This window comes from Candida pseudojiufengensis (assembly GCF_024610245.1).
Source record: "Candida pseudojiufengensis strain CBS 10847 chromosome Unknown scaffold1, whole genome shotgun sequence".
NCBI classification, from domain to species: domain Eukaryota; kingdom Fungi; phylum Ascomycota; class Pichiomycetes; order Serinales; family Debaryomycetaceae; genus Lodderomyces; species Lodderomyces pseudojiufengensis.
This window is the reverse complement of record NW_026261530.1, coordinates 188,693-203,584: the sequence shown is the minus strand read 5'-3', so window position 1 is coordinate 203,584 and position 14,892 is coordinate 188,693. Positions and strand designations below refer to the sequence as shown.

The 14,892-nt window shown below is 25.3% G+C and overlaps 4 protein-coding genes across 4 annotated transcripts; 1 reads left to right on the top strand and 3 right to left on the bottom strand. All coding sequences in view use genetic code 12, as the record gives it.

Annotated features, from left to right (window-relative positions):
• Nucleotides 1-843: 843 nt before the first annotated feature.
• Nucleotides 844-1,305, bottom strand: KGF55_003215 (ribose-phosphate diphosphokinase; the record flags this gene model as incomplete). Its single annotated transcript, XM_051757984.1, has 1 exon — nt 844-1,305. The coding sequence occupies one exon, from the start codon at nt 1,303-1,305 to the stop codon at nt 844-846; it is 462 nt and encodes a 153-aa protein (XP_051613587.1).
• Nucleotides 1,306-2,536: 1,231 nt separating this feature from the next.
• Nucleotides 2,537-5,443, top strand: KGF55_003214 (uncharacterized protein; the record flags this gene model as incomplete). Its single annotated transcript, XM_051757983.1, has 1 exon — nt 2,537-5,443. One exon carries the CDS (start codon nt 2,537-2,539, stop codon nt 5,441-5,443), a length of 2,907 nt encoding a protein of 968 aa, XP_051613586.1.
• A 346-nt stretch (nt 5,444-5,789) lies between these two features.
• On the bottom strand, nt 5,790-9,788 carry ADR1 (DNA-binding transcription factor; the record flags this gene model as incomplete). Its single annotated transcript, XM_051757982.1, has 1 exon — nt 5,790-9,788. One exon carries the CDS (start codon nt 9,786-9,788, stop codon nt 5,790-5,792), a length of 3,999 nt encoding a protein of 1,332 aa, XP_051613585.1.
• A 1,625-nt stretch (nt 9,789-11,413) lies between these two features.
• Nucleotides 11,414-13,369, bottom strand: HGT17 (Hgt17p; the record flags this gene model as incomplete). Its single annotated transcript, XM_051757981.1, has 1 exon — nt 11,414-13,369. One exon carries the CDS (start codon nt 13,367-13,369, stop codon nt 11,414-11,416), a length of 1,956 nt encoding a protein of 651 aa, XP_051613584.1.
• Between the last annotated feature and the right edge of the window lie 1,523 nt (nt 13,370-14,892).

The following is a 14,892-nucleotide window of genomic DNA, read 5'->3' as shown; positions in this document are numbered from 1 at the left end:
ACCCTTGTGAAATCGAACAGTTAAATGGTTCGGACTGAAATGAAAATGATTTCTTATAGATTCTACTCCCTCAAAAAAATTGTTAAAGATAATTTATTTTTCCGCTATTTATTCAACCAATAAATCCGAGATTCTTTTTTATAATATTTGGCCTATCGATAAAATAAAGCAAAGTAGGAGAATGTCGATCAAAATCGTTTGATTCTTCTTGCAAACTTAGACGATTGAAGAACACACAATTGTTAAAAGACTCTAGAAACAAGTATAGGTCAAAGATTGTAAATCAACCGTATAGTTCGGAAACTCAACAATTTATCTGTCTTAAAATAAGCCTGGTAAATTAATATTTTCCTTCAAGATTTCATTAAGCTTCATCAAATATTTCATCCATCCCTTATGATTTAGTAATCCCTCAAAACTTTAAAATTGTGCTTAATTAGGTTGTATCATATATTGTCTAAAAATACAATTAATGATCTAGATGAAAGTATAGATGGAAATAAAGTAAAATTTTCCATATTTATTTTGTGTAACTACTTTCGGATATAAACATTGTAAGGCTAAAAAGTTGATTAAGCGATGATATTTATTTCAATACAACAATAAGCAAAGTTGAATATAAATTATAATTAACTTCCTAAATATTTATATATATTTTTTATTAGCCAGTCTCTTTGTCAAATTAAATTTGATCCTTTCAATTGACAGTGAAAACCAATACCTATTCAACTACCTATTCGTCTAATCAACTTGAAATCTTCATAGACAGTTTTTCTTTAAATCAGAGTGTCAAAAAAATAGAAAATGGGACTATTTTTCACTTCTCAAGAAGAAGAATCTCAATTAAGAGAAATTATCTACTGGAACTTTAAAAAATCCTTGAATTTGACTAGCATGTAAATCCATAGTTATAACATGATTACATCCTGCAACTTGTAATAAATTTGCAATTAATTTTGCAGTTATTGGAGCTCTTGATTTATCTTTTTTATCTTGTCTAGCATATGGGAAATTTGGAATAACAACAGTTATACGTCTTGCACTTGCAATTCTACATGCATTTATAATAAATAATAATTCCATTAAAAAATCATTTATACTATCTTCTCCACACCCAGTTTGAATAATATAAACATCTTCATCTCTTACTGATTCTCCTACTGCTACTGCTGTTTCAGTATTTGTATATTGAAAAGCACCAATTTTAGCTATATTTATACCTAATTTAGATGCAATTTTTTCACATAAATCAACGTGAGAATTTCCAGCTATTAGTTTTATGGCATTTGGCTGTCTTGCGTGCATTATAGTTGATTATGGATAGGTTCTATTTGAGTTTGGTTGTAGAGATAGCATCAAAAAAAATCAGTTTTGTGATTTCAAATCTGAAAAATGATGCGTTTCTGGAAATGAGAGAGGCATTAGATACGAATAAATGTGAAAGTCTTAAGATAAACTCAAATAAAAGAGATCTCAGACTTCAAGTATTGCATATATTGAATTAAAGCAAATGCATTAGTCAGATTTCATCAAAATTACAAGATTTTTGTTAAATAGCAGACAATTTAGCTGGAGTAAGATTTGTATATTGGGTACCTTAGATCGCTAATTTTATTCAAAGTTTGGTCAAAATGCTCAGTCAAAGTTAGGTAAAAAAGCTCGGTAGCTTTGGGTCATACTAAAGTACAATTTATTTGTCTTTCAACAATTTTGCCTAAAAATAGCTTCAATGGCGCAGTTGGCAACGCATCTGACTTGTACTAAAATTGTAATCAGAAGATCACCAGTTCGACTCTGGTTTGAAGCATTTTTTAGAAATGTAAGTGTAATTTTTTTAAATTACCCTTCAAAGATATCAATCGCTCATTAAGTTCTTTCAGCCAAATAATCGTTGTTAAAAGTGTCATTTAATGAAATAATCTTTCATCCACGAAGTACTTTTTTGCATCCACATAAATTACCCCTTAAGACTTCCAAAAGGAAACTTTGTTAATTTTTAAAATAAATTATGAATAATGATGATGAGTATTTTTTTAAAGACCTGGCAAAAGCTTTGATTTCCTTAATGGTAAATTCAAGCCATTTTCTCCAACGAGGCAAGCCGTGGGGTTATTTTAGTTGGAAATTCTTTTGCACGCAGATTCTCAAGTTCTTTGATTTTATTCTAAATCTTTCAAAATATATTCATATTCAATGAAAATTTTATTGTTAGTAACTTTCTTCATGTTCCACTCAGCTAAAGTCTCATGATTCAACTTGATCGATAAATCCACCATCACCATCTACCTTTTTTTATAACAAAAGCTTTATCTCTTTAAGTTTAAAATTTCGGCTTTTTGTTTAGGCCGAAACAAATCTAACAGTCCAAAAGTAACTTACGTAAGCTATTGTTACAAAATTACGTAACACAATAATAACTTTAAATTCAAAAGATTAATCATATCAACCACCATAATTTATAACACCACCACCAAAATCTTTGAATGTCTTATAACAAAAACAACCGTATAAATCTATGATATATATACAACAATAAATGGAATTACAAGAATCAGATAATACAAAAAGAACAAAAGTTTCAAAAGCTTGTGATTATTGTAAAAAAAGAAAATTTAAATGTAATGGTATACCTCCATGTGAATTATGTTTGAAAAAGGGAATTGAATGTTCATTTAGTATAATAGATAGAAGAACTATTAGAAGGAAAAATAAAAAAAGAACAGTTAAACCAAAACCAATAGAAGTTGTAGGTGAATCATCATCCTCATCATCTCCAATTAATAAAAATTCAAATTCAACAATTCAACAATCTAAAACTTTAACAAATATTAATTCAAAATTTGTACATAAAATTGTTAAAGATGATAACCATATAGATAAAAATACTTTAACAATATTAAAACAAAAAAGTAAATTACCAATTAGATTTCAACCTTTAACTATATTTCCATTACATAAAGTTGATGAGAATGAAAATAGTAATATCTCCACTAAAACTCCCACTCCTACTGCAGAAACAAATAACGAATTAATAAATGATACATCAAATCAAGACAATATGACTGAAACTTCCAATACTATAACCACCACTCGAAAGTCTATATTAGAAGAAGAGATTGAAAAACCTAATGTTTTATATGATGCGGGTGGTAATTTAAGATATGTTGGAGAATCATCACCATTATCATTTTTATTTGAATGTAGAAATATTTTTAATAAGTTTATTGGTAAATCATCTTTTACATCAGAAAAAGATTCTTTAGAAATTTTTGATAATCAAGAAGAAGTTTTAGAAATTGTTCAAGTTGCTTTACCAAATAGAGATTGTATGAAAAAAATATTGGAATTATATCATATTCATATAAATCAAGTTTGTTATATATTAGATTTAAAATATTTTGAAAAAGAAATTATTGAACCAATTTATGATAATTATGGAGATTGTTCAATTAGTCAGATCGCTTTAATTAATTTAGTTATTGCAGTTGGATTATTATATGCTGAAAGATCTCAAGATCCCATATTAAAAGATTTAGAATCTTCTCAAATGAAATCTTCTGCATATTTTGAATATGGTATATTTTTAACAAAAAAATATATGAGTGTTGGGAAATTATGGATAACTGAAGCATTTGCTATAGCATCATGTTATTATCAATCAAAACTGCAAAGAAATACTGGTTGGATTATGATTGGAACTGCTATAAGAAATGCTCAAGCTTTAGGATTACATAGAAAATATATTAATGAATCATTTAAAAATAAAGCATATGTACGTCATAGAAGAAAATTATTTAAAAGTTTATATATTATGGATAGAATTACTTCAGTATTATTAGGACGTCCATTAATTATAGATGATTATGATTGGGATGATTATGATTCATCAGATATTTATGAACTTGATGAAAATGGTAATAAAATAAATAATATTTATCTTGAAGCAATGGAACAAACTTGTAAAGTTGCCAAAATTATAAGTAAAATTATAAGAGGTTTTTATCTTGATGGTATTATTAATCCTTATAAAGCTGAAAAATTAGCAATTGAATTAAGATTATTTTCATTAAATTTACCAGAAAATTTACAAATTGATAAAGTTATTGATTATGATGATAAAGTTATAGATGGTTCAAAAGATAATAAAATTCCTTTATTATTAATTCATTTATCTCAATTATATGCTATAACATTATTATCAAGACCATTTTTTATGTATGTTATATTTTTTCAAAAAAAATTTAAATTAAAAAAAAAAATTAAAACAAGACAAGAAATTTCAATTTGTAATTTTTGTAAAGCAACAGTAAAAGCATCAAGTTTAACAATTCAATTATTATATTCTTATATAAATTATACAAGAGATGTATTACAAAGAGTAGAATCTCAAGGTTTAACTCATGCATGTTTTATGGCTTCATTAATTATTGGTTTATCAATATTATATTTAGAAAATTATGAATCAGGAATTTATGAAGGTGTAGATTCATCAATTCAAATGAAATTAATTAATAAATCAAAAGATGTTTTTCAATTTTATTCTTCAACAAATCCAATGTCTTCTAGATTTTTAGTTATTATTAATCAAATGCAAAAAGCTTTAATGAATAAATATAAAATTGATATTAATGGTGAGAAGATTAAAAAACAATCAAAACAACCACATAATGTGTCCAAATCATTATCCCAGGAGATGAAACAATCACAATCACAACAAGAAGAACAAGAGCAACAACGTCAACGACCAAATGAAAAACAACAACAACAACAACAACAACAACAACAGCAAGAACAAGAACGACAACACCAACAACCACTGGAACAACAACAAGGATCTCAACAACACCAATATCTCCAACAACAACTCAAACCTGATCCATCACCATTATTTACAGATCAATTAATGCCAACACAAACTCCACAAGGTCATAGTTTTAATAAAGATTATGATGAATTTATTGATAATTTTGGTACTTTATTACCAATGGCAACAATGAAACAAAATTTAACAAATGACAATAATGTAATGAAATATTTTCCACCAACAAATCAAAATTCAAATGGAAGTAATAATCGTAATGTTAATATTGGAAATAATATTGAACTGAATTTTAATAATGGTGGAAACTTTGGGTATAATCTGTCAATTATTCAACAACAACAACAACAACAATCACAACAAGGACAAGGACAAGCTCAACCATACCAGCAACAACAACCGCGGCTACCACAACAAACCCAACCACAACTTCCACCACCACAACAACAATCTCAACAACAACAACAACAACAACAATATAATCCTTTAAAATATCAAGAATATCCTCAAAATTTTCAACAAATGTATAGAGATAATTCAATATCAAGTTCAACAAGTGAAGTATTAGATGAATTTATGTATAATATTGGATTAAATGAAGTACTTTATGATGCAAAAGTTTAGAATCTAATTTAGAAAGGATTGAGTTTAAGTTTTTTTTTCAATTTTAAGCATAAAAGTTTGGGAAACACGGTTATCGATATTCAAAGAATCTAAATGTAAAAGGGATATATAATTTAGTAGAGTAAACAGTCAGAATCAAAGAACAAAAAGTTTAACGAATAGACCAATGAAAAATAAATAATAATGATACAAAATTTGAAAGTTCAATCCTTTATACATTAATGATATTATTACATTTATATACTGTTACATCTTTAACTTTTTCTTTAAATTTAACATAAACCAACAAACCTACTTTAACTCCCTCTTATCCACAAAATCCAAATCCTCTTACTTCTTTAAACTATCAGATACCTAATTTTAATTCATTATCAATAATAAATTTTTTAATATTTGATAAATTAAAACTTAATTTTTTTAAAATTGAAATTTTTAAATTTAAATCATATAAATAATTTAATAAAATTTCTCCAATTTTTAAAATATATAATGTATTTTCAAGTGATGAGGAGTTTGTGGTGTTGGTGGTATGATTAAATAAGAATAAGTTTGTTAGATTATCATTATTTCTTTCATTTATAATGCCTGCATTATTTTGATAATAATTATTGGTGGTGGTTGTAGAATTACCGGTATATCTTTCAATTAATTGATTTTTGATTTGTTCCATTAAATTTAAGACTTCTTGATTTTTTAAATTTAATTCATATAATAAATTATCATTTTCAATTTGATTACTATTAATATTGGTTGAGTTGTTATTTTTATTTCTTTTAATTGAATAAATTGAAAACATTGATAATATAATAAAAATATGATATAAAACTTGTGAATGTATAAGATTATTTGTTGGATTAAATTCATTTGTATATTCAAATTCAATCATTTTATTAAATTCTTTATTATTATTTAAATATTCAATATTATTATCAAGATATCCAAAATCTGTATCAAATATTGAATCATCTTTAGTAGTGGAGTTATTTTCATTAGTGTTAGGAGTAAAATTATTAACTTTAAATAATAAAACTTTTAAAATAATTAAACAACAATCAATAACTTGTAAATAATTTAAATCATTATTATCACCAAAAGAATTATTTGAATTATTAAAATTATCTTTAAATAATAAGTCAAAATAATTTTCAATTTCATCATAATTTTTAAGCCAACATTGAGCTTTTATAGATTTTAAATCTAATATTGAAGTAATTTTTGTAAAATTTATTAATAAAACATAATCAATTTTTTCAACATCTTTAATTTGGTTTTTACCATGTACTAAATCATGTGATTGATTTTTTGGATAATAATTTGTAATTTCATTTAAAATTTTAAAAATATTTAATTTAAAATTAATTTCTTTAAATTGTTTTATTTCATAAAATCCATGAATTAATGAATTGAAACCAAATTTACTTAAATTATTTATTTTAAAATTCATTGATTTATTTGATGTAATATTAATTAATAAATCTTTAAAATTAATTTTTTCCAGTTTTAAATAATAATCTAGGGATTGACTGTTATTATTTAATTGATTATTATTTTCTTGAAATTCTTGAAAATTTTTAAAATTCCATAAATATTCATCTTTTAAATTTGGTACAATTAAATGATTTAAATCATTTACTGATAATGTTAATGGAACATTATACATCATATATAAAAAATTTGTAATTCTATAAATTATAAATATTATTCTAATTTGCAGTTGTAAATTTATATGATTTTTAAACTTAATTTCATCATTAAAATTATTTGAAAATAATGATGATGAAGGGATGTCTTCATTTTGTATTTCAAGTGAAGAATTTAATAATTTTTTATAAATAATTTCATCTTCTCCATGTATTGAAAATAAAATTTCTTTTGAATCTTTTATTGAAGTTTTAACTAATGAATTTAATGCACTTAATTGTCTCATAACAATATAAACATTATTAACATTTTCTGAAAATAATCCATAAATAACAGATAATGTTAATGATTGAATTAACCATAATGGATTAATCGATGATACAATTTTTTTTTCAACTATATTTTTTCTACTTTCTAAATATATATGAATAGCTCTTCTTGAACCTTCATAAAGGTGTTCAGAATCATTTTTATTATTTGCTAATAATGCCCCAATTGTAGCAATTAATAATGGTAAACAAACTCTTGCACTTTCATTATTTTCAATTTCATCTGATGTCATATTCATAATTTCATATTCATTTAATTTTGATATATGTATAAAAGGATAATGTGATAAAAAATCTTTTATAAAAAATGATAAATATAATTCTAATTTTTCATTTGATGGTATAATTGGTGTTGTTATACCATTTATTGGATATTTATTTAATGCTCTATTTATTAATTGTCTCATATGATTTGTAAATAATTTATTCTTGGAGTAATTACTTAATTTTATTTTATTTAATGAGATTTGATTTATTATATCATTATTTTGTGATGAATTTTCTAAATTAATTAATTGATTATGATCTATAGTATGTTCAAAATTTTGACTTATATTTGAACTAAAATTTAATTGATTTAATTTTGTTGGTGATTTTAAATTTGGTGAATTTGTATCCATACCTGATGAATTTCCTGATGGATTATCTCCATAAAATGAATAACCTCCAGGCATAAATTTACTATTTACATCTATTTCATGAGTTAAATTATCAATATCATTTAAGAAATTTAAATCAACATCATCAACCTCCATTTGTTGATTATTATTATTATCATTCAGTATAGATTCAAATGGTTCTTGTTCTTGTTTTATAGGAGTTAAAACTCTAAAATGTGAAGATGATGATGTTGTTATTGATGGATCTTCAATTCCTAAAGTCATATCTAGCATATTTTCAGGAATATCATAAAATGAATAACCATTATCAAAACTTTGTTGAGTTTGATATGATTGATAATTTTGAGGTTGATTTTGATTTTGATTTTGGTTGTTATGTTGATGCTGAGGTTGAGGTTGAGACTGAGATTGATTTTGGTTCAAATTTTGATGTTCATGTTGATGTTGATGTAGTTGCTGTTGTTGTAATGGTTGAAAATTTTGTTGTTGTATCATATTTTGATGAGCAGTTACACCATTTTGAATTTCTTGATTTGTTAAAGTTACAGTTGGCATCATATAAGAATTCCCATCATAATTTGAATTTAAAGAATTTATACTATCAGATTGATTCATTACAGTAAAATTTGATGATTGATTTGAAAAAGATCCATGATGACTTACATTTACAGGAGGAGTTGGATAATCATTATTGCTATTTGATAATTGAAAAGATGGTCGATGATTTAATTTCATAAAATTTGAATTTTCTGATAAACCAGGTATTGAAGTTAAACTATTTAACCAATTAATTTCATCATTATTATTTGTTGGTTGTAATTGAGGAGTTGAAAATTCAACATTATCAGATTGAGGATAAATATCATTAAATTCTTGAACATTTATTGCATAATTAGGACCAGATTGAGCAGAAAATGAAGCACCTCTCATTCTTCTAGTTGGTGTTATAGTTATTCCAGACATTGTTGAATCAGTTGTTTTTTTCCTTTCTAGGATATGTCTTTGTAATGAAGCATTTGTTGAATTTTTTCTAGTTGTAGTATTTGATGATGATGTTGATGATGAATTGTTTATTGACGGTTTTTTTGAAGTTTTCAGTATTTTTGAATTTGATGTATCAGGTTTTGAATTATTGAATAAATCTAGATTAAATTCAACAGGATCTTGTTTAACGTTATTAATTGTTGGTTCAGAACTTTTTTGTTTCGTTTTTTCCTTTTTATCATTAACTTTTTTATTTGTTTGTTGTTTCTCTGATGATTCTTTTTCCTTGTCATCTTCAATTGCTACTTCCTCCTGCCTCTCCTCTTCCTCATCTCCTTCTTCTTCTCCATCTTCTTTTGGTTTTATAGATTTTCTTCTTAATCTTGTTATAGCATCAGTACAACCAGCATGTAATTTTTGAGCATGTCTTAATAATAAATCTCTTCTACTAAATTTTCTTTGACAAACTCCACAACTAAAAGGTTTTTCTTTTGTATGAGATCTTTCATGTCTTCTTAAATGTTCTAATCTTGCAAAAGCTCTTGTACAAACTTGACAAACAAATAATCTTGGTTTACCAGAAGGAGTTGTACCATAAGCAGTTAATTCAACTGGTATATTTTTAATTTTTTTAGCAGATGCAGTTATCCCATTTTTAGCGGATGATGATGATGATGATGATGATTTAGGTGATGTGTCTTTTGTATTGGGTTTATCATTGCTATTGGTATTAGTGTTATTATGCTCATTATTTGTTATATTTTCATTCATATTAACATTATTGTTGTTATTATTATTATTATTGTTATTCATTGAAATTGTATTTTTAAAGACCCATTAAAATTTGTTTATTATGCACACAAATTGTTAGTGATGTGATATATAGTAAGAGAATGGTATTAGATAGTAGTGATAGTGAGTTTCAACTGATAGATTGGTTATAGAAACAATGTTGGTAGTGATAGTTAGTATTTATTGGTTGATATAAATTGGTTGTAAATAAATTTGAATAAAAAAAATGAAGTCATAAAATTTTAAGACAACGCTTTTATTTTTTTTTGTTTTTATTGTCTCGGATATTAAATTTTAGTGTCAAATTAAATCTTGTTGAGTTAAGGAATGGGCTATTGACTAATGATTCAATTTGATATATGAAAGTATCATAAGATAATGATTGAAGATAGCGGTAGGATCTCAGTTTGATTAAGTAGGATTGACTTAAGAAAGTATTGTTTTGATTGTAAGAAAAAAAAAATTGTATCTTCTTCTGATGAAAATTTTCTAAATAGAAAAAAATAATTTAATAGAAGTTAGAGTTAAATATTTACGTGAGTTGATTTAGCTTATAAAAGTCTGGGGTACAGTGTTAAAATAATAATACATATGAGGAACTTTATTATCATTACTTCAAAAAGCCAGTTAATTACAATAACAAGTTGAGTGTGTAGACGAGTTCTCTGGGTCAAAAATTCGAAATATATGAGTCAAGTACTATGAACATTAGTGACGAAATTTAAACAAGAATGACCTAGTAATTAGGCTATTACTAAAACAACATATGTAGAAGAGATTATAGAGAGAAGTAGTATTAGTAGAAGTTTATATTTAGTCTGGCCATTTAGCTTATAAGTTTCTATTTTGTCTGTCTGAACTAGTACTAATAATCTACTTATCGGCTAAAAAAATTTGTCTAAGTTTTTAATAGAATTCTAATTTTGAATTGTGGGGTCAGTCAGACATTTTTTCAAAAACTCCAAGGTAGTGTACTACTCTACAGATTGGAATCACCAAATCAAAATCATAGTGTAAATTATAGTGGCAACTAGCTGTCTTAAAACATTGAGCTTTATTACCTAGTCTTGGTTATTAGTGTACGTCTCTTGTTCATTTGTTATAGACTTACGGAGCTCAACATTATTATTATAAAAACTCCGAAATTTTTTTTCTCTGGGGTAAGATCTGCTACCAAATTTTAGATCTTAATTTTATTGTTATTGTACACATACAGACACTATTTCATTTTCACTAACTTCATATATGAAGAACAATAGAAATGAGATGAATTATTGATATCATGTGAAAGTTTCGTTGCCCAATTGTATTTGTCTTTGTTAAAACTGGGTTGTAATCACATGTATCATCAATTGCTTTGTATTGGGTAAATAACAAGTAGAAATGGAAAGAAAGTATTTGCAATATAAAAAACTAAAGAAATTTGTATGTATTTAAAAATAAGTATAACTTATCATCATATATAACAAACATATATATTTATAATATCTAGATTGAATTAAAAAAAAAAGACAAACCATCAAAATTGAATTTCATAATGGGTGAAAAACCAGGTATAATGTACTAATTCATACTATCAAAGTATGGTATCCATTACCAAATGATTAAATCTTCTTTTCATCATCTTTATCATCATCATCATAATCATTATTTGAATTTCTACGATCATTATTTTGTTGTTTAGTATCCTGTCTCATAATGTCTTCAACAAATTCAATACTTGGTTTATTTTTTTCTAAATCATATTGAATATGATTAAATCCTGTATTACCAATTCTTGAATTTGTATATTTAATTTTATGAATTTGTGAATGATCAGGAATTAATTTATTACATCTTCTTAAATTATACCAAGGTAATGTGAAAATTTCTTCAATTGATTCTAATGATCTACCTTTTAATTCAGGTAAAAAGAAACCCCAAACTAATGATATAGCTAATACTCCTACAAAAAAATAAAAAGCTCCATATGGTTTCATTGCAATCATCATTTTTGGTAATGCTTTTGAATTACCATATTGATTTGCAAAATGTAATGTCATAACTAATGATTGAGCAAATGATCTAATTCCCAATGGGAAAATTTCACCACCAATTAAATATTGAATTGAATTGAAACCAACTGTCCAAAAAGTACCACTTAAGAATATAGCTGCTAATGCTCCTGTACTTGCCCTCTTTGCGGCTCCAGTAATAACAGCACCATCATCAGCAGCTTGTGGAACAATAGTTAAAAATATAGCATAATATAACATACAACATAATTGACCAGATATACCAATATATAATGCTTTCTTTCTACCCAAGATATCTATAACAAAAAATGCAGATAAATAAGCTGAAACAAATTTAACAACTCCTAAAACTGCAGACATTTTTAATTTACCAATACCTTCAACACCAACTAATGCAAATAATTCAGAAGCATATATAGTAACAGCATTTGCTCCAGACCATTGACCTAATAATTGAGTTGCACCACCAATACATAAAAATCTATATAATATACTTTTATTTGTAAAAATTTGTTTAAAATTATTTAAAATTGAAGAATTTTTTGTAGCTTCTTTTTCATTCATAACTTGTTCATTTATATCACTTATTTCAGCAATAATATATGGATGATCATTTGGTAAATTTCTTAATTTTGATAATTTTTTTATAGCTAATTCTGATTTATTTATTTTTAATAACCATCTTGGACTTTCAATACAACAAAAAAATGATGATATAAAAATCATAACACTGAAAATTATTTTTAATAAAAGGGTAACTCTCCATTGCCAATTATTTATTGAACCATCTTGGTTGGTGGTTGATATATGTAAAGCAGAACCATAATTTATAAAATATCCCAACATTATACCTAAATATACAGCACCTGCAAATATACAATTAGCCATACCACGTATTGGACTTGGAGCAACTTCAGACATATAAACAGGACCAATTGATGTTGTTTGTCCAATAGCTAAACCTTCAATTAATCTACCAGCATATAATTGACCAACAGAATTTGAAGTAATTTGAATTAATGCACCAACTAACCATATAATACAAACAATTTGAGTTGCTCTAATTCTACCAAAATAATCAACTGATTTCATTGCTATAATTGTACCACCAATTGAACCTAATTGAACCATTGAAGTAATATTTGATTTTAAATTAGCTAATTGATCTTTTGTCTTTGTTGGATCTTTTAAACCAAATTTTGCAATATATGAAGGTAATGCAATATTTCCCGATATTGTACCTTCATCAATACCTCTTCCAGCACCTAATATACCAAATATTAATATACTTAAATATAATTTATAATTTAATATTTGTGGTGGATGATCTGATGTATCTACTGTGAATCTAAATCTACTCCAAAATGATGATTTTTCTTTCAGTGGTTGTGGTGATATTTGTGAAGATAATGATGATTCATATTTATCTTGTAAATAAGGTGAAGTTGAAGAATTATTATCTTCTATTCTGTTGTTGTTGGTATTATTATTATTAACTGAATGAATTGATGTGATTTCATCATTCTTATTATTGACAACTGACATATTTTATTTTCTTAATAGCCAAGTAGATCTTAAGTTAATCTTCTTCTTCTTCGTAAAATAGAATAAGCGAGTTCGTTCTTAGTAAGGGTTGAATCGATATCAAAATGAAAAATCAAGAAAAATTTTTGGTTTCAGAAAATAAATAAATTATTAAATTAATTGAAAAAGAAGAGTTCTTTTTATATATAAATTTTTTAAGGAAAGTATTGAGAACTGAAGAAGCAAAGAAGGAGGGGGGATGCAATGTAAAAGCAGTAGTTTTAAGCCTGTTTAATTAAGGTTGTTGTTACATTAATTATGTTTTGTTATTTTTATCTTACTGTAATTTGCAGCCTATTTTTTTATTTTTTATTTTTTATTTTTGAAACTTAAAACAAAACAATCACAATATGAAAAGTAGAGTACAAAAATACCTATAATTAATTCATTCCACATATTTTTCAACCAACATGTCTTCTTCTTAACAAGTGGTACATATCACTCCCCCGGAGTATGTTCATATACATTCTATCTATTCATTAAGTGATAACATACGTTTGATACACCACTAAGAATTTTGTTGAGTTTTATTTTGACATTTAAAACATTGAAACAAAAAGGCTAAGAAAAAATAACATATGAAACACCACAAGATCTCAAAATCTATAATAATGGTGATGGGAATGAAATGAAATGAGCAAATATAAACTTTTGAAAATCAATCAGGTCATTTAACTTAGTTTATTCTATTGTTTCGTTTAAAGTATTTTTAAAATAATAGTAAAGTGGGGAACAATAAACTTTCTCTATATGCTCATGTTTCAAATTAAAATATTTTCAGAAATGTATAATGAGTTATGTATAATGAGTTGTTGTTAATACAGAATTATTGCGTTTTTGTTCATTTTTACATTTATTTTTGACGAAGACTTGAAATTGTGTTTCCATGAACAAGTCAAATGTAGATAATTTGAAAAACTTTGATCTTGTTTAATATTTGATTTAACAATATTTTTTTCAGCCTTCTGTAACAGTTTTTTATTTTTGCTCTTTTTGTAGATAATGAAAAGAATAGAATTGCTTTCAATATTGATTTTAGCCTCGTTATGGCTTTATTTTCTCATATTCAAGTCAATATTTGATAAACAGAGTGAACCAATGTTGCTTCTAAGATTTCTTATTTATTACTTTATAACTGCATAAAATTTTATTACCAGCCGGTTAAATATTTAAAAATATTCTTTTAATTTGAAAAACTTTAAAAATCAAAGCCTTATGAAATAAACATGTCAAACACAAAAATGGAATTATTATTATAAAACTGTACGTCTTTCTATCCCCCCGGTTCAATATGTAATATGGTTAGTTTTTATAACTCGAAAGTTATTCAATGAACATTTCGTTAAAAAAATTTTGATTTTTAATCGATTCTGCTTCTGTTTTGGAATTTAAAGAAATTAAATAAAAAGTGGGGTGCTTACAAAGAGTTAAGAATCTATAATTAATTAATAATCTCGTTACTTGTATTGGTTTATCAATTTTAA